The sequence below is a fragment of the Hyaloscypha bicolor genome (genome assembly GCF_002865645.1).
Source record: "Hyaloscypha bicolor E unplaced genomic scaffold K444scaffold_55, whole genome shotgun sequence".
Classification (NCBI taxonomy): Eukaryota; Fungi; Ascomycota; class Leotiomycetes; order Helotiales; family Hyaloscyphaceae; genus Hyaloscypha; species Hyaloscypha bicolor.
Window position 1 is genome coordinate 1,019,344 of NW_020194557.1, and position 25,894 is coordinate 1,045,237.

Sequence of the window (25,894 nt, forward strand, 5' to 3'; positions counted from 1 at the left end):
CAAATATGCCGAGCTGTCCCCAGATGCCACTTGCCAAGGTGTCGAAGAAAGATCACGCAAAAAATAAAACAGTCTGTAAAAGGATTTTTTTTTCTTCCAAAAACGGCCGTCTTAGTGACAGGAAGTTGCACTGTATCAACTCCCAAATTTCAGAGCAGAAACAAAACCATCGACCACCCAGAGTTGCAACTTACCAAGGAGCTACGCCCCTTCAAACTGTCTCTTCAAACTCTCCCACATCTCATCCTGGTACCCCACATCATTCCCCACGTTATTCCCTCCCCCCCTCGGCCCTGGGTCATCAAAAGCTCTCACCTCCCTAACCGTCTTCCCAATCTCCATAATCGTGCCCCCCACCCACTCCTCCTTCTCCACCAGCCCCAACATAACCTCCGCGACAGCCTCCGGCGTCACCCATCCAGGTTCCTTCCCCACCATTTGCATCTTGTCCGGGTTATCCGTCCACAGCGGCGTCAAGATCCTCGCTGGCGCTACAGCGTTTACGCGGATCTTAGGGAGGGGTGAGGGAGGGTATTCGAGGGGCGCTAAAGAGCGCACGAAGCCGTTGAGTGCGTGTTTCGAGGCTACGTAGACTGGCGTCGGGAAGAAGGGGCTTTGACCTGCGATGGATGTGATGTGTGGTATGCAGCCTGGCTTTTTGCGGGAGAGGAAGTGTGAGATTGCTATTTGGGTTACGCGGATCGGGTGCGTTATGTTAATGTCGATGAGGGCGTATCTCGAGTCTGCGGGATCGTCCTTTGATGGCGGAGCTCCTGGTGGATGCCAGAAGTTGGACCATGGCTGTGGGAGAGAGGCGGATGTTAGTTAGCTGGGCGTGGGAAGGGAAGTGGGAGACGAACTGGCTCATAGACTCCTGCTCCTGGACACACGATGTCTGCGCCTCCGAAATGTGCGATTGCTACCTCGAACATCTTGTCTAGCTGCATCCAGTCCATTACATCTGTCTTCTGGAAGACGGCTTTTGCGCCGGGGGAAGTGGAGGGGTATTGTGAGACCAGGGCCTCTGCTTCGGGACGGAGGGCGAGGTCTGCGAGGACAACGTTGCAGCCTTTCGAGAGGAGGATTTTTGCGAAGGAGAAATTGATGCCAGAGCCTGCTCCGGTGATGATTGCTGTCTTGCCTTCCACATTCATGGCCATTGTGCTGGTGGTGAGTGAGAGAAGGGGATGGTGAAGGGAGAGACAAGAGAAGTGGGGGATTGTGCTCAATCGTTCTGATCTGTTGCACAGAGTGTAACCCACGAAGGAAGGAGCATTCGCAGCTTGCCAAGTTACCTATATACCTCACAGACTCGTTAGACCTACCATGAGTCTGTTCGCGGGGTACTTGTGGTGCCTGATGATGTGTCTAGTCCATGCATCGAAATACCCGGAGGGAAGGAAGGGGTGTGCGGCATGGGCGATTGAGTGAGATGAAACAGGGAAGGAATTGCTGACGAGGGACTTCCCTTCTTCAACATCACTCGTGAAGGGCATACATCATTACAAGACAGCCCAAAAATCGTGGTGAGTTGCACTTGAAAAGGGATGGACCTCGAGTGTGTTGACATTTTTGGGGAAAGTGTGCCGAGGAGTGGCGTCTGCAGCTCCCTTGCTCCAGAGCAGCTGATCTCGCTTGCCGGAGGATCATGTTGAACTAGCTAAAGCAATATAGCTAGGGTCACGTGCTTGCAATGTAAACCAAGTAAAACGTACTGAATTGACTGCTGTTCTACAGTGGTAAGTAGCCCGTATATATAGCCCTGAACCCCCTAAGTCACATGTACTAAATCCCTATGCCAGCTGAACCGATTACAGCTATACAGGGTATTCCAGCCGTACATGGTATTCCAGCTATACAGGGTATTCCAGCCGTACAGGGTATTCCAGCTATACAGGGTATTCCAGCCGTACAGGGTATTCCAGCTAGGGTATTCCAGCCGTACAGGGTATTCCAGCTATACAGGGTATTCCAGCCGTACAGGGTATTCCAGCTATACAGGGTATTCCAGCTGGACAGGGTATTAAGCTAGTGCACAGCCCCATGGCGTTCGGTTCCAGGGCTTACTAAGCCTATTAGGGGCCTCAGGCCCCTAATTTCAACAGATCACACGCTGCTCTCGAAGCACCGCTAGCAAAGCAATAGAAGGCGTGATGATGCCCAAGAAGTTCTTCAAGTGGAGACACTTACTTGAATATTGTCTGTATCTGGAAGTCTAACGGTTTTCATGTTCACTGGTGCCGATTTGAAACAGTGGTGGCCATGTCAACGCCTAGAATGTGCTTTAAAAATCTCTGGGCTATCATTGGAACAACGCCCGGAAACTTGCACGCATATCCAGACTCGCCACTACCATTTGTCTTGTAGGCCCTCGCGCATTTTTCGGTGCGATGAATGGCTCTGGGTCACTGGTGTTGGCCAGTGTGTCAAATGATTAGATTAGATTAGATTAATGGCCATTAATCTAATCTATTCACGAAAAAAACTCATTAATCATATTCTAATCACGTATTAATTAGATTAATTATGATTAATCTGATTAGCCCGCACGTGACCCTAACACGTGATAGCACTAGCCGAATCTGGTAACGCTCCTGCCCGCTCTGGCTCTAGCGCTACGTTAATTAGGGGCAGTAACGCTTAGTAAGCGAGCCGAAGCCAAATAATAAAAGGGGGAATATAGAGATTCCGAAGAGAATAACTAGTTTATTATTATTAAAAGTTAGTATTTAGCTACTATTATATAAGCCCTAGCTTAGTTTAACTAGGGCTACTTAATAGATACCTTAGTTATCTAATAATTATTAAGTAAACGTTAATTTACTACAGTCACGTGACTGATTAATCTGATTAATTATTCTAATCTAATCAAAAAAAAAATCTGAATTACGTTAATCATATTCTAATCTAATCTAATCATTATTAATCTGATTAATTCTTTGACACACTGGTGTTGGCCGGTCCGAGAAAAGAACGCAGAGCAGACCTTTCGTTTAAGAATTCGAAACGTGTGGGATAGTTTCTCATCCTGCCTTTAGAACCCAATTTCCGGCAATGTCTTCAGATTGTTCGTATAAATGTTCATTTGATCCTGGAACTGTTCAGCTCTATACCAATATCTCTGGAATGGGAGTCCGTGAGCCCTCTTTGTTATTGTCTTTGTTGCAATGCTCTAACGCGTCTTTTAGTCAGAGGTTGTTATCGCCTTTGTTGCGACAGGATGGCTTACCATCGTAGTCATGCTGGGGCATTATCTCTGTTGGAAATGGGTGCGTGCCCAGAGCAGACAGTGGCAATTTAGCTGTGCAGCTGTACAGGGGGTTTCAGGGGGTTTCGAGGGTAATAGGGGTTATTTGATGTCTATCCCTTTGTCCCCTGAGACATGTCCAGCGCTAGCAAGGGGCCACGCTCAAGGCAAAAAGACATAGAGTTGCTCCAATTGTGACGGCGGGATTAATGCAATGGCCGAGGCACAAAGTTCAGAGAATCTCATGTATTAAAAATACTAAGCTAGAGAGTAAAGGAGAAGGGAATACTTTGACCTTTAGTGGTTTTTTAGTAACCTCTAGCTTACTTGCCCGTTTTAGGCGCGTTTCCCCTCGTATCATATTTGCAGCAAATTATGTAATTATACTACCTATTACATTACCTCCTCCCCTAGAAGAAATCTAAATGCCCTTATTTAAACTATATCGGGGAAAATAATTAAGCTTAAAGTACTTTGGAATTAATATTTAAGTATTAGATAATTTAAATCCCTCTTTTAATCTTTTAATGCTAAATAAACTATCACCCCTCAGGAATTAAGACCCGCTAAACCACCCCTCCGACAAACGGTTTTCAAGATACAACTGCTTCATAAATACTCGTCCTTTTACCAAGCCATCCCAATTCCTTTTCAAGAAGCACCAGACGCACCAGACGCACCCGACCTAGGTTTAACCAAAACCGAAACCGGCACACCACCCAACCTCCCCTCCCTCTCTCTCTCTCCCCTCGCCTCCTCCAACATCCTCAAAATCTCCTTCGAAGCCTCCTCATCCCTACTCCCCAACGCCCTCGCCGACTCCTCAGCACTCGACTCATACGGGGTCTTGATACACGCCAGCGGATGCGCCCCATACCCTAGCAGCACCCTTACAACCTCTACATGCCCCTTCGTAATCGCCGCAAGCAGCGGCGTCCCCTGATGCACAGCATGATAAATGTCAAGCTCATCCACATCGACGGCTTTGCTATCCAGCAAGTGCCGGATGATAGGGATTTGCGAGGGGCCAGCGGAGGCGGCGCCGTGGAGGGCGTGCGCGTAGGATAGGTTTGCCCCGTGTGAATGCAAGAGCGTGAAGGTCTCGAGACTGCTGAACATGGAGGCGAGGTGGAGGAGCCAACCTTTGGAGCCGCGGGTGATTGTGCGGGGGTAGGGGGGCGGGGTGTTTCCGACGCGGGGGTCCGCGCCTTGGGCGAGGAGGAAGCGGGTCAGATCTATGTCTCGTAGGACAGGGAGTGCGCTGTGCATATATAAGCAGAGTATATTTTAGGGAATCTTAATGTATATCTTGATGAATAATATAATAAATACATATATATATGAATAGGTATGAAAGGTACGTACCCTAGCAACGACGGACATCCGTTCATCCCCTCGCGCTCCCGATTCATCTCCCACCCATTATGTATGAGATATCGCAGGAGCGGATAGCATTTCTTCCCCAGCGCCCACGGAACCACCGACCCAAAGGGGGGCTTGTCGGTGAAATGGGTCGTCTTATGCAGAGCGAGGATTTGGTCTGCGTGGGGGAGGAAATGCGAATCGATGGCTTGTTGTATTTCGTCGTTCGTGCGGTAGCCGTGGTGGCATATGTGGCGGATGAGCTTTTCGGCTTCTTCTGGGGAGGATGGGGCGGGATTTGAGTTTGGGCTTGAGGTTGCCATTGGGTTGTTTTTCGTCCCGCGAGGAGAGCGATAGTTTAGTAGTTTAGTTTACCTTTAGGGTGTGAGAGGATGGTGGCGGGATACTTGCTAACTTTAAAACAGCGCGAGGAGGGGTTGCGGTTCACCGTTCACCGCTGTGGGCAAATGAAATAATGAGGCTTGCAACATCCTATTAATACATCTTCTACGGAGTAGACCAATGAATTAATGAGGCTTAATATCCTATTAATACATCACCAACATCGCATTAGTCTTGACTCAGCACCCATCAGATGCCGCGATTCCCATAAGGTGGTGCACATTGGGTTTGAGGATTTCGACGGTGCCAGTATAAATTTATAGATTTCAATCTCAGATTGCTATGATATGATGTGATAACGCCGGATACACGAATGAATAAAATGAATCCTTTCCTCAACGCCCCAATACCTAACCGAACCCCTTCCCCACCATCACACCCCCCTATCCCCCTCAAAAAACCGTCTTGACAGCCCTTTTCCCCGGCGCCACCGTCACCGTCACCGTCTTATTCGGATCCCCATCACAGTCCGTCCCCACCTGCACGCCGTTCGCGCCGAGCTCCCAATTACTACACAGTACAGAACCCGCCGCAGTCGAACTCGTCGTTGCAGCTGGTTGCGCAGCTGGCGATGTTGGTGATGCTGGCGGCGATGCTGAACCTGAACCTGATGCTGGTCCGACTTGTGAGGTCACACCCGTTACTCCACTTACAGGCGTACTGATATCGAAAAAACTTGCGGGCTCGGCCGTGCCATCGCCCTGGGCCGATAGGATCTGGGGGAGGTTGACGGGACACGCGCCCTGCCGCTTGTTCTTCGATTTCGATGGCCCGGCCGCGTTGGGGTTTGTGGAGGGATCGGGCCAGTTCCATGGGATGATAGGCTGGATGGCATCTTGGATGTGGATGCGGATGGCGCGAAGGACTTCGCACGCATTGTTGTCGTTCGAGACGTGCTGGGGCACGTATTCGAATGTGAGGAGACCAAGCCATGGATTGAATACTATCTCGGCCTCGTTCTCAACAGGCTGATATGTCGCGACGTTAATTTTCTGGTTCATGTTCGCGAGCGTGAAGCCGGGGATCTGGTTGACCAAAACGGTCTTGATCTGGTTGATCTGGTCGCTGTAAATGGGGTCCGTACGTTGCGAACCTGGGGGCAGCACATTCCTTGGGCGGAAGCTGGGCGTGAAGATGACGGCACCTGAGAAGACGGGGACTTCGACGATCTCTCCCTCTTCCTCCCCGGGTGACGGTCCCGAAAAGAGCGAGGGGACCACGTCGCTGAGCCCTTCGAATCTTCCTGGATCGCCCGAGCGGATGAAGTTAAGCACTTCGCTATTGAAGTCGGCGGCTTGCATCTGCTCCAGCTCCCAGAAGTGTGCAATCCATACCCCCCGCTCAGAATAAACCAACACACTGGTACAGCCCCAGGAGGGACCGCTTCCCGTGGTGATGGCATGTTGCCGCAGGTCTGCATAGTTGAACTTCGTCGACGAGGCGCCCCCTTCTTTTTGGTCCTCTCCTACAGCGAAAATTAAATTGCCCGGCCCTTGGCTCTCCACAAGCGTCTGGGCGTTTGTATACCACCGTCCTTTACCAGATAGGCCATTGGTTTCATCTGGATACAACGAGTTTGGATCTGTGAAGTCGAGTTGTCTGATCGATGTCGGGTCTTCTGCATTTACATCCCCGACCCGCTTGATAATTTTATCAACTCTTGTGATTCTTCTGTGACTTCTTTTGGATGCCGGGTTCGGCAAATCCGCAAGACTTGGGATCTGATCGCCCGGAGCGTTCGTGGTTATAGCTGGCGCTATATTCGGGGCGGAAGTTCCACAGACAGCGCCAAAACACGAACCGCCCTTGCAAATAAAGGCTGAGGCCGAGGCAGTTGTAAAGGATGTTGAGGTGGTTGTGCCTGTTGTGGAAGTACATCCACCGCCGCCAGCCTGTCTTCGACACAATCCAGGACTGCCGCAAGAGGTGGTGGGAGCTGAATCGCCGGAGCTTGAGATGACCGTACATGTTTGGGTACAAGCAACCTCGGTGAGAATGCATGCCTCTGTAGATAATGCGGATCTTGTGCTCTCTTGTTGCGTCGACTGAGTCGAGGGATTGTTATCGCCATCATTGTTATTGTTGTTGTTGCCCCCTCCTGGGTTGTTGTTGTCCCCCCCTGGGTTGCTGTTATCCCCCCCTGGGTTGTTGTTATTCGACCCTCCTGGAGTATTCCCGTTGCCATCAATGCTGACACCTGTAGGCAAAGCCCCAGTTTGTCCGATAAAACCGATACCGCCGGGACCCACGACAATTGGACCTTGAACTGTGGTTGTCCCTCCACTTGCATCCGTTTGAACGATACCGGTTGTGACTGTCTCGATTATAGTGAGGGTTGCGAGATCCGGGAAAACTGTCTGTGAAAATGTCTCACTGGATCCGGAGGCCGCTGCGGGGATGGTGATGAAGGATGGTAATGGTGCTGCTGAGACCGGTCCTTGAGGGGAGTCTGTACTCGATATCCCTGCTGGCGATGGAGAAACGCTTATAGTCGTTGTTGGCTGTGCACCTCTAGTAACGCTTGCCCCAGTACTTCTAGCAGCCCCAGTCGCAGCCCCAGGCACACCGGGGCAGCCGGCAGTTGGAAGGACGCCAGAGGTCTCTGTAAACAATGTGCCCTCGGCACTAGCAACACATAGTGGAATGGCGCCTACTGACCCGCCGTACTCCTGTCGAGCCTTGAGATGAACCTTATTAGAAACCGAACTCCCGACGAGAGAAAAGAGAAGAATCTCCCTAAAATACAAGGAGGAAACCATGATGAAAGACGTGCGTAGGGAAAAGACCCGAGAAGGAAATGTGAAAGAAGGAAATGGATATTCGACTAATGCTATAATTGAAGGGAGGACTTCCACTCTATATACACAACCTCGATTACGTCCGGCTTCGAATACCTCCAGCCGCCGTTACTATTTCGAGACCAACTCGTCCCTTCCTCCGACCTTCCGGGCCCCCCAAGTTGTTAAAAAACGCAGTCTCCATCAACGTAGGATGCCAACATAATGGAAGGATGAAACATCGCGAAGGGTCTGTACCACCACACAGAAACAACATCTCAATAAAAGCAGGAGAAGTTGCTGGACCCGGGCCCGAGGAACCAACGCTTCTCGCTTCTCGCCTCTTTAGACAGTAGGTCAGCCGCGCGGAGGCGAGCGAGTGAACACACCATGTCGCGTATAACTCATGAAAATAGTTTCCCGCAATGTAAGATCTTAAAATAGCGAGCGCTTACAGCGATATGAATAACTGGCTTTAAAACGCGTTTTTTAGCTGAGGCGATTTTGGTGTTTTCAACTTCGAATGCGCAAATGCACAACCAACAATACAAATACAATATCTGTGTGCCCCTGCCAACCCCTATGGACCCCCCTGTTCAGCTCGCGTAGCATTCCCAAACCAGGGTTGTCCGCCCAAGGCAGTAATTTTCGCGCTCGACTCTCTTTCGGATATATAATAATAATAATACTAGGTAGGGCAGCCCTTAAACTAAATATTATGCAACGAGTCAACTACTTTCACCCTCGCGACCTCCTACGTTCAAACATTATCAATTGTAACCTTGCAAATGTCGCACAGCATATTTCTAGGGTATATAGCCTCGAGATATAGGGCCTTATAGCGTGGGCAACGCATGAATTGGGCTCTATAGTGGGCTCAGTGTCGAAATGCCCTATAATCCCATCACTTTATGCCGCGATCTCCGTAGTCAACATTACCGCGCCAGCTGTGCCAACCAACTACCTTTCCCAACCCAAACTCCTTTCGTTGTCCGATATCAAACTATCTCGGCGACAAGAATTTCCGCATCTTGCTCGCTGGTACCGAGAACTACACAAATCCTCAAACCCAGTGAGTACATTTAACTCTCTTGCTGTGGCGGGTGATATCCCTCAGGGTTCGAGTCTTACTTTCGTTGCTTTCGATGAACATACTACTATGCATCAGCCTATTCCGCCAGAGGATGTGCAAGCTGGATTCTATCATAAGTTGTACGCGCTTCAGGGTGGAAGGTCGGCGTTTTATACTAGGAGGGCTTGCTGTGGACAGTTAACTTACAACTATCCGATGGGAGTTTGATGATCAATGGTTGCTGCCTGAGTTGTTGGCCAGTTTCTGGGCTGAATTTTGCGCATGCTCCAGCGAGCATGATTACCAAGGTCTGAGAAGCGTTGTCCGTTGGATATTAGTTCTGCGACGCTATTCTTCATCCTCAATTACCCAATGCGGCTTCCCCGACCACTTCCCATCTAGTATCTCATGTAGTTCTCGTACCATTGGACTATCGCGGAGACTCCGCTGAAGTTCGATTAGATTGAAATCCGTGAAGTCGTGAAGTCCAAGCTCTTCGTTCTTCACAACTTTCGCACTCCTTCGTCGGAGCCTTTCATCCCTAACAGCTTGTTCAACCTGTTCAGGCAACGGGAAGCCATTTCTCTCCAGCATATCATTCACCTCAAAGGCGTATTCGAGAAACGCTTTGCGAAAGCCTTCCTCATTGGTTTTTTGAAACTCGTCTAAGGCTTTGAGCGCTTCGTCGACTTGCTCAGCAGGCAGGAGTTTTTCTCCGCCCAGACTTTCATATATATTGGGTGCGAAATAATGAATCATGCCTTGGAAGGAACGGTAGCCCCCAAATCGCTCGAAGTACTGGTCCTGGTGGGAGTCGATGGTATCTCCATAATCGAGGTGACAGACACTTCCTATGTTATGCCTAGGACACTCAGCAAAGGTCAAGAGAGTCAGCTCCTTTCCTATGTGTGAAGGGGTTGATAGCCGGATCACGCAACGACAGTGGAGGTAACGATGAACAATATTGAATACCGGTTCCCATTTTACGATGAGACGTCTGCAGACAAAATCGATTGGTGGATTGTCATGGGTAGTACCATTGGTCGTCGCGGCCGTAGGGCCTCTCTCTGGAATGGAACGGGTAGTCCCTGCACTTATCCTCTTCCTGGAGGCTACACGGTAATTTCGATACTCATCAGAACCTAATCCTTCTGATACATCTGTTACCTCGAATGGAATTGCATCGGGCTCTACCCTGCGTAGTTCTAGGCCACATGAAGAACTAACAATTTATTACTCTGAAGTGAAGGTAGGCAAGGTTTTTGAACTCACCATTTTGTATATCTTCGTCCCGATGTATTCTGACCCCTTGGTTTGTAACATCGTATACACTTGCCCAGCGGAAAGCCGTGCCAAGTACTCATGATGAAAGCCAGCTTAATCCCTCGACCACCTTTTATCATCGAGTCCCAGTTGTCGTCATTGATGTAGGTGTCTTCGCTCCAGTTGAAAGCTCCAACATGACCTCGCTGTATTTGTGACAATCCCGGGAGTTTTCTTGACCTGTACTTTACAGAGAGGACGTTGATAAAGTCCTGGGCTCGTCAATACAATTAAGAGGACGATTGAGTTGGATGTTACCTTCGGAGTCGAACATAGATCAATCGGTAAGTAAAAGGGCTTTTCTAAGCCATCATCAACCTTGACATGATCCTCCAGCTGACCTGTCTCCCAAGAATAACCTAAGTCTTTTGGCGTTTTGGAGGACAGGGAACTAAGAGCTCGGAGATCCTGACTGATTATCGACGTTTGATCAGCATTTTGCGCCATGCAAAGGAATGCCAAACCCACAATATATAACAAGATTGCAATAATTGCAGTGTTCCCTTCGCACCGTCAAGTTGACCTCTGAGCATTGCAATCTTCTTCTCGGAAAGCACAGTTTGCACACGAGCCCATGTACGGGTGAGTCTCTTATCAGAGTGCACTTTTCGTTCGAGATCCGAACTGAGGCTTGATAGTTTGCTGATGTCATCTCTGACGAGGCCGAGACATTGTTTTGTCGTAGCCTCGCTACTTTCGGGAAGTGAACGCTTCTCATGCACAAGTTGTATATTTGAGACGATGTTGGACAGGATGTGTAGTTCTGTGAGAATTCGTTGAATATCCGTTGGAGCCTCCCTGATGGACTCGCAGAAGTTGATAACCTTGTTGAGATTTTCGACAATCTGGATAACGAGGGACGCGACGCTGATTCCGCTTGCGACTATGCCAAATGCTTCGGTCATACTGCATGGAGAGTATCTATATGGGCCAGGAGGCCCAAAATCACCAGTTCAGAATGAAATGGCAAAAACACTGCGAAGGTGGAAGAGAATCACATTTTATGGAGGGTAGTGCTGGGTTTTATCGCAGGGTTGAGACGAGTTGGCTCCGTTGTGCGGTCGCACAATGCAGCCTGGCTTCCTGACTCTGGGCATACTCGGTCTCAGGCAGTCAACGAGTGGCATCGACGCGTTCTCGGCTGTCGTGAAGGTTGTCAGCACAGCCACCACAAGGAAATATTTTCGTCCAATCACCGGTTGAGCTGCTTCGACTAGCTCTGAATCAACAAGTATAACATGAATGCCGGAACTGTCCCTCTTTGAGTCTCTCAATTGAAGCCTCATCTTAATGCTTGCAATTTCGCTAGATATTTCAAGGTCTCCGTGATGTATTCTAGTCCAATCAAGAATGAGCTCCCCTTCGCAAAGGGCATATGCCATTCGCGGATAGCATAGTATTCTTGACCGGCACGTCTATTCACGAATGGTATATGCCGGCTAAAAATACGAGCTCATAGCTACGCAAGAATACCCTTTAAGCTTCCTCACTAACTTTATCACTGACCTTACTATTAAATATTACTAACCCACCCCACGAGCTTTACCTGCTCTACTCATTATTAAGTATTGCGCTATCGGACAAATAATAAGATTTAAAAAGAAGTTATAGCTCGTGAGTAAGTGAAAGGGAAGGCAAGAAGTTAACAGTGTAATAAGTAAGAGATAGCAAGGTAAGTTAGCAATAGCGCCATCGGCTAGTATATTTATTAGGGCTGCGGTAGGAGCTATTCTCGACTGGCGCGGTTATGAGCCCATATTCTTTACTGGCACGTTCCATTCGCGAATGGCATAAATCTTTAGCGAAGAGGAGGGTGCCATTCGTGAATGGGATTATTCGTGATTGGACTAAAACAGGTGCTTTCCTCGAAAAACCTTGGTTTGCATTTTAAGGAACGAACTAGCAACACCATTGAGCGAAAACTCCTATACATCTACTCCATCAAATTGCCGAAATGAGCACTTGTACCACTTGTTGCGGCCTTCGTTCTTGCTGACAAAATAAAACATTGTAGCTCTGCTTTTGGGCAAGCTCCATCGAGGAAGGGATGTTGGAGGACCTGTCTCATATCCATTCGGGACCCCACATCCACACGCAAGGTACAGTGGCGGGATTCCTTCAAACCTCTGCTCTAGCCCTCCAGACTATTGAAGCGAGGCTTCCCGTTGGCAGCGATTGAGTCTAGAGCTTGGAGCGGTTCTTTATCAAGATAAGGTGGTTCTCCTTCCATCATCTCAATGGTTATGATGCCAAGTCCCCAAGTGTCGGCTTTTGAATCGTATTCCTTTCGCTTTATAACTTAAGAAGCCATATAATATGGAGTTCCAAACACTGAATTTGACTTGTCCTTTGTTGAAGAAAGGTTGAAGTCCGCCAGAATAAATCAATTTAAATATCCAGAGGGTCCTTTCCGCTATTGTCTAAAGGGGATAACCAGTGTGTCAAAAAAATAATTAAGGTAATTAATTATATTTAATTAAATCAAGTAAATAATTAATTATAATTTGATTATCGACTTTTAAAAAAAATTTATTAGAAAAATTATAATTAAATATAATTAAATATTTCTAATTATCACGTGAAACCTATATAAAAGTTATATAAGTAATAATTTCTCTTCTTTTTCTTTAAATAATATACGACTAAAGTATAAAGAGAGTAAAGGTTAATTGATTTCCAAAGAAGAGAAAAGGAAAGCAAGGTAATATATATGTGAATTATTTGCTCTGTATATCACATGACCGCACCCACGTGACTAGAGAAGTCAAAACCCCTACTATAGTACTTATTTACAAAGATAAGTAAAGCGAGTAAAGGCGGGATACTAGCTATTAAGCCTATAATAGTAAGGCGATATCTAAATTAGGGTAAAATACGCTTTACTTTTGCGCCATAACGCTTATATTATCTTTGTAGTCACGTGTACTAACACGTGATCCAGTAATTAATTATATTTAATTAAATTAAGCAAATAATTAATTACAATTTGATTACTACGATTCCGACTTAATTGAATTTGATTACCGGCCAATAATTATAATTAATTAAATTATTTGACACACTGGGGATAACTCACTGATTTTGACATCTCCATTGTTAAAGAGGAGGACATTACCACTTTTAACATCACGGTAAGTGATATTGTGGCTGTGAAGGTAGCAAAGTGTTTGGGCAACCTGTTTCGATCAATGTTTTATTCTGGCGGATCACTTTTTCCAAAGATGACGAAGATGTTTAGGAAGAACATACCTCATGACAAACCTGAGCAATATGGCCTTCACGCATTATTTTCATTTAGGGGTGATCGGTTAAATCTGTAAGTGCACCGCAATCTGCATACTCCATCGTATTCCAAATTTGGTTATCTCTAATCATCCAGACGACATCGTAGAAGTCGACGACGTTCGGGTAATTCCACTGGCTGATGATTACAATTCCATCGAAGACTGTATCCAGCCGTGTCTGTTAAGTGATGCAAATCTTTTTGATAGCCACATAAGGAGTATAACTCTCGAAAATAGGTGAAGCGTTCGCTCTGCAAGGTACCATCCGGGCTCTGTAAATGGAAGAAGATCCGCCAACTCCAATCTTGGCCCTCTTCCTATACGGCTTGTATGTAGTTGAATATTGGCCAGAATATTTCAAAGCTGAGATTGTTGTTCTGACTCAGACTCACTGGATCCTTGAAGTCCTGCGGTGATGATAAAGTGGGTCCATCGGGCTTTAACAAACATCGCCGTATCTAAGCTAAGATTGGAATACTACTATCGAGACTTGCCAGAAAGAGACCTTTTGAATACATTCTGGGATGTGGATTCTTTTAAAAAGAGCAATTTCGGCTTGCTCTCTCTTGCGGGACTGAAGTCTTGCTTGATTGAGGCGCCATTCGGCCATGTTATCGGTATCTGTTGCCGGCACAGCAGCTCAGGATCTCTGGTAATGAACAGGCTCGACAATATTATCTCAATATCGTCTGTAGTAGTCTATGTTATCTTGCTGGATTTAGACGAACTGTCTGTGCTTTCTGAAGAACGTATCTGGGATTTTCTCCAACCGTTCGACAACCCGGGGTTTTTCACAGGTGTGAATTTAAGCTCACACTTGGGACTTCAAAATATATCAGCCTTGGTTTGAGATTGTCTTTCTTCGGGTCAAGGTACCATTGCAGAATGGGCTGCATCACCGTAACAGGAGCCCCTTAGCCAGAACAGCTAGGTCGGGGACACAAACGATCACGGACTCGTAAGTTCCCCAACATCATTGGCATCTGCAAGTTTAAGGATTAGTATAACTTAACCAAAATGTCCAGTATTGAAGGATCCTAAGTCACGAGTGAATTAAAAGAACGGAAGGGATGGGGCTATAAATACAGCCAGCGATGACCTTGGGGTCACAGTCTCTGTCCAATTCTAATGAGTAATAACAATGCCATCGACGTTAAGAATGTGGAATTGTTTTTGCCTGAATAATGAACCCCAAGGTCTTCCCTCGAATTCCTACAGAACCATCGCGTGAAATGCCTTGCTTGGGATTAGTATACAACCACAAGTCAGGTCAAAGCTTAAGAGCCATACCTCCCAGTGTCGGAAACACGCGTACTCAAGGCTTCTGATCTGGTCGAGGCAATCTTCAAACATAATGTTGCTGCTGAGTAGTCGAGATGGAGCTCTAGATATTGTAGCTTGAACGCTTATCAACGCAAGTGCAAGTTGTGGGGCCATGAACCTGAGACGTCAGACTGTTCTATACATGAAATAACGGTCACTCACAACAAGGTTTGAAGAACGCATCCTATAAATGCTCCAGCAATTCAAAATCTTACAAGCTGATTAGCGATTGGGGGTAATCATTTACTGAGGTCATATAAATGGTGGAAATCGCCTTCAGGAGCCAACTCAGATCAGAATTTGAAGCACGTCCTGACCTGATTCGCAGGCTTGCGGATGTTTCAGAAGACAGGTGATATTTTTGAGCGGTCAATGTCTTAGCAATTTGGGAAAGTTCTTGCCGTGTACTTTTCAGGTCCGCCATTGTCGAGGCTTTCTTGGCTCCTTGTAAAGCCAGACGGTTGATCACCGGCCAGAGATGGACAGCATTCGCGGGATCTTCCAGGGGATCAGGACGAGTAGATGTGATTATGGAAGGTAATGATTGAAATATTGAAGCTGCGCTCACGTTGCCTCTCTCAGTCGCAAGTCGAGCTGCAATTCTTGATAATGTGCCCCCTAAGATGTCCGGTGAAGCGGCCACAATATCCAAGGTTCTGGAAGATGATACGCGGAGTCTTACCATTGCCTGATGCCCATAAGCAAGGTCACCTTCTCAACCTCCGGGTCGATGACGGCGATAAGTTTCCTATCGAGAACGCAAACGGTGGGACAACCACGCCGACAACTTGACAAGGGATCACAGATCTAACATTGAAGTAACAGGATTCAACTCGAGCTAGTTCATGATGGCGAGACAATGAAAAATCTCTCAAGCCTCAAGCGCCAAGCCCAAGTCACAAATGAGCCTCGCAGTCAACCCCGCCCCCACTGGAACCAAGAAGCCATTCTCGCCCGTGGTGAACATCCACTCGTACGACCACATTTGTTGTAAGTTAGGCTTTACCTAGTAGCCTGACCGTGGAGGTAGTAGCGCGGACTTGGAATTGAAATTGAGGGAGAGAACTTTCCCCGCATAGAATACGTGCCATCTTTTGAGGTGATCTACTCGGTGATCTGACAGCTCTCCGAGCTGGTTGACATCCGATCATGTAATGTTCTCAACTGACACCTGTCAGAGCCTTAGCAGACTGGCAGTTGCCGATTTGGAGAAGGGACATCGATGCTTGCTGGCCCTTTCCTCGAGACTTTGGAGAGGTCTACCGAAGATGTTGCCCCTGAGCTTTCGTCCAGACTAATCACCTGATTCGATGAACACTTTCTTCTACTGTAGGTATTGGCACTCGTCACAGCGTTCGCAGAATGAAAACTCCCAGTATGTCCAGAAGATGTTCAGAACATCCTCCCCCTTGGCGTTAGAGATTAGAGGATCATCAGTCAGGTTCACCCTGGGTTCTCGTGAAATCACATGATGCAGTGTAAGGTACAACAACTGGTTTTCTATGACGTTGGATAATCTACAACTACCTATAGCGCTACCCCTGACGTCTCGTCGAGGCCAATCACATGATTTCGCCCCGGTTCTGCTCCCGAAACTCGAAATAGTTTCACCCCTCCCCTGCGGCCTGCCACGCCGCACTTCGTTTCAACGATTCCTTCTGGCTCTGCGCCGCCACGACGCGATCGAATCACCACCTGGCAAACGCGCTCCCCCGGACGGCCTATCTGTATCGGGCCTAATCGAGACACCCGATAAGCTTCTGCCTTGTTTTCTCCAGCTGCAGGGAAAAGGAAGATTGCGCGCCAGGGACGCCACAGCGAGAAATTGACCAGCGAGAGGAAGCAGCGCCGCCGCTGGCTTCGGCAGGATATCGAAATGTGCTGCAAGCCTGCAAAAATCGCATGCTGCTGCAGTGTGAACTTCCCAGCTTTTGTTCCGGCCACTCAGGTCGCGAGTTCTGCCCGGGGTACTTCCAAGTTCCAACCAAACACCACCTCACTCACTCACACCTCCCTGGCTGTGCTCTCCTCCACCTCGCCCTCTTCAACACCATTATCGCCTCTCCCTTTTTTTTGCTTCACTTTCACTAGTTGCAGCACTTCGGCGATCCAGACCGGGAAGAAGCCTCGCACAGTCCATCGCGACTTCACACTCGTTTGCATCGCACTGCAAAACCTGTCGCTACGGAAACTTCACCAGGCTGGTCCAAAACGGCAAGCTTCCCTGTCGCTCACTCGCTGCCAGCCTGCACCTTTCCACCACGAAGACGCGTAGCCATACCCTCAATTCTGCTTCAATTCTATCCAGACATCGTTGCATAGCTCTACCCTCGTTCGCAGAACGGCAACATGTTTTCAAAGGCACTGGCAACAGCTGGGTTGCTTGCTGGCCTTGCCATCAACGCCGCCGCCGCCGCCAATGCGGTCCCCACCATTGAAGCTGTGGGAGCCAAGTTCTTCTACAGCAATGGAACTCAATACTTCATTAAAGGTATGGCCGTCCCCCTCCTGTACGACTATAGCTAACTGTTGCACAGGAATCGCGTATCAATTGACGGAAGCCGACCCTTTGGTCAACACCAAGCAATGCCAGCTCGATGCAGCCTCCATGCAAATCCTGGGCGCGAATGCCATTCGAGTATACCACGTCGATCCTGCCGGAGACCACACTGGGTGCATGAGTGCGTTCGCGGCTGCTGGAATCTATCTGTTTGTTGACTTGGAGACATTCAACACTGCTATCGATCCTGTAAGCCTCTCTCCCAGCAGTCATAAAGACGGCCACTAATTCCTCTGCAGCGCAATACATCATGGAACCAAACCCAATTCGATGCCTACGCCAAGGTCATGGATGCCTTCCACACATTTGACAACACCGCAGGTTTCTTCATCGGAAACGAAGTCATTGCCCTGAACAACCAGTCCCTCGCAGCACCATACGTCAAAGCTGCAGCCCGCGACCTAAAGGCATACCGAGACAGCAAAGGCTACAGAAAGATCCCCGTTGGCTACTCTGCCGCAGATATCGCCGAGCTGCGGCCCATGCTGCAGAACTATCTCGCCTGTGGCAGCAACGCCTCTGAAGCAATCGACATGTTCGGCCTGAACGCATACGAATGGTGCGGAAACAACAACATGCTGACCTCCGGCTACAATACCCTCAACCAATTCGCAACCGGCTACAACATCCCGATCTTCTTCTCAGAGACGGGCTGCAACACCGTGCAACCACGTACCTTCGACGACCAGTCTGCAATCTTTGGCCCGGAAATGAATGGTATCTGGTCTGGAGCGATTATCTACGAATGGATCGAGGAAACCAACAACTACGGCCTCATTTCCTACGGTCCCTCCGTCGCCGCTACCGTCGTGGCCACCAACGTCGTCGCAGGTATCTCCCGCACAGGTACTCCCATCCCTGTGACACCAGACTACGCGAATCTGCAATCCCAATGGGCAACCTTGACACCCACTGGTATTGCGAGCTCAGCATACTCGCCAAGCTTGTCACCGCCTGCGTGCCCGACTTCTACTGCCGGAGGATGGCTGGTGCAGGGTGATGTCAAGCTGCCGAGTATCGGGCAGACACTGAGCACTGATGCTTCCGGTGCGGTGGTCACGGGAACACCGACGAGCACGGGGGCCCAAAGTACGAGCACGAAGAAATCCGGCTCGAATGGAAGCAAGGAGATTACGGGGATGAGTGTGGGACTCGTAGGTGTGATGCTTGGATTTATGTACTGGCTGTAAGATACCTGTATCACGATTCGGAGTGGGTCTTGTTACTTTCTTGGTCGAAGGCATTGTTGTATATATATGCATTGCATGCGGAGGATGCTTTGCTTTGTGCCCTGAGAAAGGGCTTTGCATGAGAGCTATAGATGAAGCGCGGCGTTCTGGGCTTGTGGCATTTCAAAGAACCCTTGAAGCGTAATGTTAATGGCTAGAGATATATCAGATACCTCCTTCGTGAGGTATCAGCTTCAAGAAGCAAATGATACGCTTCATGAAAAGCCCTTTCGCGTGCGGTGGGGCAGCAAGTGAGCTGGATGTGACAGGTGAGCAAAGAAGTGCTAGCAAGTGCAACTACTTCTCAACAAGCCGCGGCTGAATGAAAGAGATTAGCAAGTGCAAGTAATATACAGTCAATATCTACCTGGAAAGCTCATTCCCATAGTTTGGCTTGTCTCCTTGCGATTTTCTAACAGGCCTGGAAATGTCGATGATGGTTTCACGATTCACGTCGTTAGACAACGAATCTCCTGCTGTCTTAGCACCTTGACACTTTTTCTCTCCCAGTGCTGAACTCGCGAACAATTACTCGGGACATTAATGTCCTTGTGTTTAGGGGAAATGGAATATTTTGCACCCAGCTTGTGTCGGTCTATCTTGAAGTTGAATATCACGTGCTTCACCCACATTCATACTTGCTTCTAGCTTCGTTATCTGCCTTTAAATATTCTCGGAATATCCAGATCGTTCTCTAGTATCTGGTGTCAAGTCTTTCTTCACACACTGAGAGTATTCATACCTACCAGAATTCCACAGCAATCTATTAGTGAAGGAGAAATTTCCTTGCAAATGAATTCAATAGGGTCCGCGGATCAAGGTAGAGGATTCAGCCTATGTTTCTGGGGAAAGAAATGAAGGAAAAACAGAACGATCAACCTCAGCTAGTACTTCTGAATCTCATGAGCTTCTCTTGCCTCACATCATTTGCCTCTCGCACACATCCCATTCACCCCTCGCGCTGACTTCACACCGAAAGCAAGTTCCAGCTGCCTTCCTTTCTCGCGTCTTTTGGTATTTTCCGTCCAAAGAAGTTCATGGGATAGAAAGAGTGATTGAATTTGATCCGAGATATATTCACCACTTCCCCTGTACACCTACACCTTTACACAAGACTTCTTCCAACTTCCTCCTTCCTTCTACATCACACAACAAATTCCTTCTCTCAACTTCCGAGGCATTGGAACTCCGATTCTGCCTGGATCCTTCCAGCTACGTCTGGAGAGAAGATCCCGCCTCCTCCACAACGATTCCTCTGATGTTTCTGGAAACCTTCCTCCATCTTCGAGATTAGATTATTAGAATCGACACAAACAACGCTTTTCACTCGGGTCTCGACCTGAAAGAAAATCGGAGATAGCTTTTTCAATAGTCGTTCCTGCCGTCCGATACTTAACATCTCGACTTCCACCAACTCGTCCTGCCACGACTTGTTGTCACCTTTCTTACAAAACTCAACATCAACTGTATCGGATGGTCACCATCCTCTTTAAACATCAGGACTCGGCCGTTCTTGACGTTTCTTACTTGATATCGATTCAAGTCCCTAGCCTTTTCCCTGGGCTGCTTCTTCTCAGCTTCAACCTCGACCTCGCTTTGCGGGGCGACCCCTCCCCATCGCCTTCACACACCGATCCCGACACCATCCCATCACCCTTTCATCCCTCCTCAAAATGCCACTCTCCTCCCTCCCCTCAACCTCCGGCCGCAAACCCAAACCGGACGCCAAAACCCTCAACGCGCGTCTCGCCCACACAATTCCACACACCTCCTCCCCTCCTTACGCCCACTACTCAACCCCTCTGCACAGCTCGGTGGGCTCGTACAACTCACCCACGCCCCCCTCCTCACCACCCCGCGAATTCACCACCCCAATCTCCCCGCCGATTCCCGGAGAAGGCCGCGCTCGGCTGGAACCACATCTCCCCACCCTTCAAGCACTCGACAAAGTCTACTCCCAGAGCGAGCATCCTGTTCTGGACGGGTGTCGGATGATTGGTGCTGGTGGCGTTGGGAATCCTTGGCCTGAAGCGAAACGCCGGCTGCGAGATGAAGAAAGGGGTGTTCAAGGTAGAATTGGTGGTGGTGGCGGTGGTGGTGGTGGATTGGATGGAGGCGACGGGAGAATGGAGGAGGATTTTGATGAGGGTATCGAAGTCAGGACAAGAAAGGCGATGAAGGTGTTGGAGGATCATATTAGGGACCGCACGCCGTTTGTGCAGGCGAGTAGCAGGCGGATGCAAGCCGTTATGGGCGTTAGGAATGAGTTGGCTTTTGGTTCGTCCATCCCTTTTCTCTCGTCTCTTTTCGCGGATGTTTTGGATGGCTGCTGGAGAGGGGATTTGAGCTGATGTGTAATGCAGACCTCCCAGACATCAAACGCCCAACGGCCTACGTCCCCCTACCCACCCCACCGTCCTCTCTCGATGCAGGCCATTCGACCCGCACCACAGCCCGCAACCCCTCTACCTTCCACTTCATCAACCCGCTCTCCCCGCTCAACAGCCCATCCGTCGATTCGCAAACTGGAAAAGGATTGAGAGAATGGTTTCTGAGCAAGGGCAAGGAGTTCGGGATGCGCAAGATGGAGTGCAGGAGTATCTCTTTCCATGACTTCACCCCGGATATGCGAAATAATACCTGGAGCAATAAGTTGTTGGGTCATTTTACTGCGGATGGGGCGCGAGAGAGGGTGGATTTTTATGAAGTCGATTTGTAAGTCCTTTTGCCTCTGTTTCCCCCTTTTCCTCCCTGAGTGTTCTATTTAGTGGAAAGAAAGAGAAAGAGGGAGAGAGAGCTAACGATCAACAGACCAACAGCAACCACTGACCCCTCAACCGGCACCCAAATCCCAACCACCCAAACCTGGCTCTGGTTTCTCATCTCCCGACCCCTTTTGACCATCAACGCCAAAAACACGTCTACTCGCCCTCCCTCGCACAACAAAATCTCGCACCCCTCGTCTGTCTCGAACTCGCCGCAAACATGCCACACACCAAGCACTCGCCCCCCAAACTCGCCTGCTCAATGGCCTACCCCCTCTCTGGTGCACCCCCAACCCAATTCTAACTACACCCTTCCGCCAAACTTCCAAATTCCAATCCCAACAAGCTGGCTAGTCTTCGCCTGCCCCCTCGAAAACGTCACCGCGTACCCGGAAGCTCTCGACACCCAATCCTCTTCTGGCACCTCATCCTTCTCATCTCGCACCAAATTCCCCTCTTCTTCGAGAAAAGGTGGCAAGAAAATATACAAGAGGAGAGATTTCGATTTCAGCCATAACGGCCTACCGGTTTTCGAATTCAATAATACCACTGGTGGGATGTTCAACGGAGATGATGGGAGCGAGCTGCCGCCATTCCTGGAAGTCGGCGGGATTGGCCCGTTCTATTCAGGCGACGAGCATGAAAGCTTATCCGATGCCGACCGCGAGGCGAAAATCAAGCAATCCGGAGAGAACGAGAAATACTGGCTCGGCCCGGAGCAAGGCGGAAAGAAGGTAGTGTCTCCGTACAAGGGACAATGGTGGGAAGTCTTCTACGAGCAGATTGCCGCGGACGCTGCGCGCTGGGAGGGCATCCGTGCTGCTATGAGTCGGGGCAAGTGCAGAGTCGTTATTCGGTACATGGAATTCGCTGAAGATACAAATTTCGAGTCGGATAATCTGGCTATGGCGATTGGTTGCGAGGTTAAAGGCTTATTTGGGCTTGGGATTGGTGGTCTGGATGCTGGAGCTTGTGGTGGTGGTGAAGAAGGCAAGAAAATCAAAGAGCGCATTGCTGGTAGACAGAGGTTGACGAGGAGCGAGACGAGACGAAGAAGTGGATTGGGGTTGATTGAGGTTAGTAGCAGTGGAGCTGCTGTTGGGATTGGTGGTCCGGGGGCTATGGGTGCCGGAAAGGGGAAAGGCAAGAGTGGTGGGAGGAAGTGAGCTCAGGAACGAGACGAGGACCGGCAATGGGTGAGCAGTTGCAAGGTGGGAGTGTATTGGTGAGAGAGTGTACGATACTGGATTGATATTTTCCGCTCCAACGAGCGGAGTGTGGCTCTTGCAAGGAGCTCTGGCTGAGATATTTGAGTGTTCCAGATATGAGGGACAGTGCGTGCTGATGAGGGATGGATGGATGGGTTGGGAAAAAATGAACTTGCTAGATAGGATGAATGGATTCGCCCGATTTGCACTGGAGCCACTTTATGTTGTCATTGTTCCTTGTGTTGTCTCGAGTGAGGAGTTTGGAATATTGTCCCGAGTGCGAGAAAGCATCCAGAGCGAGACTCATGCTACAGAGAATATTGAAGAGAGATGTATTCCTATTCTTCGAAGCTGGATTGAACAACAACATTCTCTTCCATACGAAAGAGCGATTGGACCTGGCACTGGCTTTGTTTCTTATATTGAGCGCTTCGCGGAAACAAAACATTGTTTCCCCCTGACCAAGTGGCCATCTTCCGACTCCGATCGAGCAATTCCCAGGTCGAAATCGTCCCAACGGGAATGTCCCATTGCGTTCTACTTAAATGCCGGCGCTCGTTAGTCGCCTTGCGATCTTTAAACAAATCTTATCCAGGCGTTGCTTGAGGATCATGCATAATTCGACGATCCTTGAATTCAACTTGAGAGGCGACTGCCTCGACGTCCACGACACTGCGGTTACGGGACTTTATTCACTAATCAATGGCTGCAACTCGTAGCTTGGCATCTCTCTATCATTCAAGAAAGTTTATCGTACTCATCCTGTAGGCTTCAAAACCTTCTTGTCGCTCTCAATGTCTCTGCACATAGTCGTTTTAGGGCAGAATTTTAGACGGCAAAGAGTCAAAATCCAAAAAACCGAAATACTAAAATACTAAAACCTAAAACTACTAATTGTATACTACTTAAAAATAGGCGTGTAATTATATTAAAATTATATTAAAGCCTATAACTATTATAGCTAGTAAATTAAACTAAATAATTATTATTATAAAAAGCTTTTTTAAAAATATATATATAACTCTTTATATATTTTAGAGAATTATTATTTAAGAGGCTTTTAAAAATATATAAAAACTCTTTAAAAGATAATTATTTAGAAAATAACTCTTTAAAAAAGAATTCTTATAATATCTAAAGAATATTTTAAGAAACAGCTTTTTAAAAATAATTTATTATAATAAATAAAGTGTTTTTTTAATATAAAAAGAAAGTTTTTTAATAACTTTCTAAAAAATAACTCTTATTAAAACTATATACTTTATAACTATTATATACTTCCTATACGTGATATATTAAGCTATATTAAATTAAGTTAAGAGCTATTTTACCTTGCTTTTTAAGCTTGAAACTAGGCCTTATAATAACTTTTTAGAAACTAGCTTATTATAATATAATTTTCATATAATTACATGCCTAATTTGAAGTAATATGCAATTCGTAGTTTTGGGTTTTGGTATTTTGGTATTCTAGTGTTTCAGTTTTTTGGATTTTGACACTTCACCGCCTAAAACCCCGCCCTACTTATTTGCAATCTCTAAGGTGAGGTTGATGAGGCTTACGCAAGGCAGGCATACGGAGGTACAGCCCATAAGTATTACGACGCCACTTGCAGGGATCTCAATTTTACCACCTAATGTTATAACCAAAACGCACTACCAGAGCACAAAAAATAGATAGATATATAGATCTCCTCTTGGGGGTCATTTTAGTGTTTAAATAAAGGCTTTTGGCTGTGTATAGGAAAAGTTATGAGTGTTGAAATCCCGCGTGGCGTTCAGACCCTTGCGGTGGTGTCGTAATACTTATGGGCTGTACCTCCGTAACATCAATATGGAAGAACATCAGGTTTCACGACTGCGGTTCCTCCTAACCAGGTACGATACCACAAGAGACATCATTTCCTAAGCCTACTTCGCACAATGGCAGTCACCAAGTCCCTAAGCTCTAGCTTCAATGTCCCAACGGTGGACCTCGATCCGTACCTCGTAGACCCAACCTCAATCGAGGCCATGAAGATCGTCGACCAGGTCCGGGAAGCATGTATTACGACCGGATTCTTCCAATCAATCGGTCACGGGATCCCACGCTCGCTGCAAGACGAGGTCTTTGCGGGCGCGGCTGCATTTTTCAAGTTGCCGTTTGAGGAGAAGAAGAAGTTGGACAAGGGCGAGTCAGTTGGGGCTAGTAACCGGGGCTATGAACTTATTGGGAATCAAGGGCTACAGGAGGGAACTTTGCCTGATTTGAAAGAGGTTTGTTCAATCGCTGTCTGTGATTGAAGGATTGAAGAAAGCTGATGGTGATGTTTAGGGATTTTACGTTGGCAAGGAAATACCAACCACGGATCCGAGGGTGCAGAATAATGCGTTCTTAATGGGACCAAATCTCTGGCCGCCGACATCCATGGTGCCTGAGAAAGTCTTCCGAGAGCCTATGGAAAAGTACTACGACCTCATGTTCAACCTGTCCCTGACCGTCATGGACATCCTCGCCGCCGGCCTCCCTTACGGTCCCAAAGTATTTGAGGAATTCGTCTCAAACGACGCAGTAGCATCTATCCGTCTTCTGCACTACCCACCTCAAACCACTAGTGCCGAAAACCAGCTAGGAGCCGGCGCGCATACAGATTTTGGCGCCATAACTCTCCTTCTCCAAGACGAGATCGGGGGCCTTCAAGTCTGGGACAGCGAAGGCAAAAACTGGGTCGATGTCACGCCCAACAAAGATTCGTACGTTGTGAATGTGGGCGATATGCTGCAGATGTGGACGAGTGGGAGGTATAAGAGTAGTTTACACAGGGTTATTAATAAGAGCGGGACGGATAGGTATAGTGTTCCTTATTTCTTTGATGGAAATATTGATTGTGTGTTGAAGCCGCTGGATGGGAGTGCGGTGGAGGGGGAGCCGTTGACGGTTGAGGGACATATGAGAGAGAGGTTCTCAAGTACATATGGGAGGGGCAAGAAGAGGGAGGATGACATGCCGAACTTTAAGGCCTGAGCTCTGGCTTTCTAGAATGGGCTTTGCTCGTAAAAGTTTTGGACAGGGCAAGATAGCGATTGCGATGTTAGCCCCATCTCTTGCATTCTTGGAACCTTCATTATCGCTTGTCGCCCGAAACGAAAAAGTCTCTCCTATCCTGTGCTGCTGCTTTAATGGTACCCACAAAGATGAGCTCAAAGGTCTTCTGGAGGGGAACAGCCTTAGGCATATAAGATCAGATGGACTCCAAGTATACCCTTCAGTAGCATTGACGACTTGCTCCAAATTGTGCTCGAGAACACTCCTCCCTCCCTTCTAAGTTCAGTCAAAGAACTCAAGTCTTGCCTTCTAGTCCCA

General features: G+C 48.0%; 8 protein-coding genes across 8 annotated transcripts; 3 read left to right on the plus strand and 5 right to left on the minus strand.

Moving 5' to 3' along the window:
- Positions 1–201: 201 nt before the first annotated feature.
- Positions 202–1,160, minus strand: K444DRAFT_525574 (NAD(P)-binding protein; the record flags this gene model as incomplete). The annotated part of the gene is made up of 2 exons (XM_024874456.1): positions 202–801; positions 861–1,160. The coding sequence occupies 2 exons, from the start codon at positions 1,158–1,160 to the stop codon at positions 202–204; spliced, it is 900 nt and encodes a 299-aa protein (XP_024739000.1).
- Positions 1,161–1,240: 80 nt separating this feature from the next.
- K444DRAFT_362277 (uncharacterized protein) lies at positions 1,241–1,715 on the minus strand. Its single transcript, XM_024872193.1, has one exon. It carries the CDS (start codon positions 1,568–1,570, stop codon positions 1,322–1,324), a length of 249 nt encoding a protein of 82 aa, XP_024739001.1. The 5' UTR covers positions 1,571–1,715; the 3' UTR covers positions 1,241–1,321.
- Positions 1,716–3,723: 2,008 nt separating this feature from the next.
- On the minus strand, positions 3,724–5,012 carry K444DRAFT_662209 (uncharacterized protein). The gene is made up of 2 exons (XM_024886671.1): positions 4,613–5,012; positions 3,724–4,508 (listed from the first exon to the last, which is right to left on the minus strand). The coding sequence occupies exons 1-2, from the start codon at positions 4,930–4,932 to the stop codon at positions 3,899–3,901; spliced, it is 930 nt and encodes a 309-aa protein (XP_024739002.1). The 5' UTR covers positions 4,933–5,012; the 3' UTR covers positions 3,724–3,898.
- Positions 5,013–5,403: 391 nt separating this feature from the next.
- K444DRAFT_662210 (uncharacterized protein) lies at positions 5,404–7,770 on the minus strand (the record flags this gene model as incomplete). Its single annotated transcript, XM_024886672.1, has 1 exon — positions 5,404–7,770. One exon carries the CDS (start codon positions 7,768–7,770, stop codon positions 5,404–5,406), a length of 2,367 nt encoding a protein of 788 aa, XP_024739003.1.
- A 2,661-nt stretch (positions 7,771–10,431) lies between these two features.
- Positions 10,432–11,398, minus strand: K444DRAFT_362390 (uncharacterized protein). Its single transcript, XM_024872194.1, has one exon. It carries the CDS (start codon positions 11,086–11,088, stop codon positions 10,600–10,602), a length of 489 nt encoding a protein of 162 aa, XP_024739004.1. The 5' UTR covers positions 11,089–11,398; the 3' UTR covers positions 10,432–10,599.
- Positions 11,399–17,139: 5,741 nt separating this feature from the next.
- On the plus strand, positions 17,140–18,540 carry K444DRAFT_642262 (glycoside hydrolase family 72 protein; the record flags this gene model as incomplete). The annotated part of the gene is made up of 3 exons (XM_024884716.1): positions 17,140–17,281; positions 17,328–17,539; positions 17,590–18,540. 3 exons carry the CDS (start codon positions 17,140–17,142, stop codon positions 18,538–18,540), a joined length of 1,305 nt encoding a protein of 434 aa, XP_024739005.1.
- Positions 18,541–20,024: 1,484 nt separating this feature from the next.
- K444DRAFT_611305 (uncharacterized protein) lies at positions 20,025–22,861 on the plus strand. The gene is made up of 3 exons (XM_024879917.1): positions 20,025–20,856; positions 20,943–21,294; positions 21,391–22,861. The coding sequence occupies exons 1-3, from the start codon at positions 20,253–20,255 to the stop codon at positions 22,508–22,510; spliced, it is 2,076 nt and encodes a 691-aa protein (XP_024739006.1). The 5' UTR covers positions 20,025–20,252; the 3' UTR covers positions 22,511–22,861.
- A 1,674-nt stretch (positions 22,862–24,535) lies between these two features.
- On the plus strand, positions 24,536–25,683 carry K444DRAFT_611306 (2og-Fe oxygenase family protein). The gene is made up of 2 exons (XM_024879918.1): positions 24,536–24,807; positions 24,866–25,683. The coding sequence occupies exons 1-2, from the start codon at positions 24,565–24,567 to the stop codon at positions 25,553–25,555; spliced, it is 933 nt and encodes a 310-aa protein (XP_024739007.1). The 5' UTR covers positions 24,536–24,564; the 3' UTR covers positions 25,556–25,683.
- The last annotated feature ends 211 nt before the right edge of the window (positions 25,684–25,894 follow it).

Coding starts and splice junctions, on each gene's coding strand:
- K444DRAFT_362277 (XM_024872193.1), bottom strand. CDS start 1,570: ATGTCAACACACTCGAGGTCCATCCCTTTTCAAGTGCAACTCACCACG.
- K444DRAFT_662209 (XM_024886671.1), bottom strand. CDS start 4,932: ATGGCAACCTCAAGCCCAAACTCAAATCCCGCCCCATCCTCCCCAGAA. Junction 4,509..4,612: donor GGATGTCCGTCGTTGCTAGG/GTACGTACCTTT, acceptor ATATATGCACAG/CGCACTCCCTGTCCTACGAG.
- K444DRAFT_362390 (XM_024872194.1), bottom strand. CDS start 11,088: ATGACCGAAGCATTTGGCATAGTCGCAAGCGGAATCAGCGTCGCGTCC.
- K444DRAFT_611305 (XM_024879917.1), top strand. CDS start 20,253: ATGCCACTCTCCTCCCTCCCCTCAACCTCCGGCCGCAAACCCAAACCG. Junction 20,857..20,942: donor TAGGAATGAGTTGGCTTTTG/GTTCGTCCATCC, acceptor TGTGTAATGCAG/ACCTCCCAGACATCAAACGC. Junction 21,295..21,390: donor GATTTTTATGAAGTCGATTT/GTAAGTCCTTTT, acceptor AACGATCAACAG/ACCAACAGCAACCACTGACC.
- K444DRAFT_611306 (XM_024879918.1), top strand. CDS start 24,565: ATGAAGATCGTCGACCAGGTCCGGGAAGCATGTATTACGACCGGATTC. Junction 24,808..24,865: donor CTTTGCCTGATTTGAAAGAG/GTTTGTTCAATC, acceptor GGTGATGTTTAG/GGATTTTACGTTGGCAAGGA.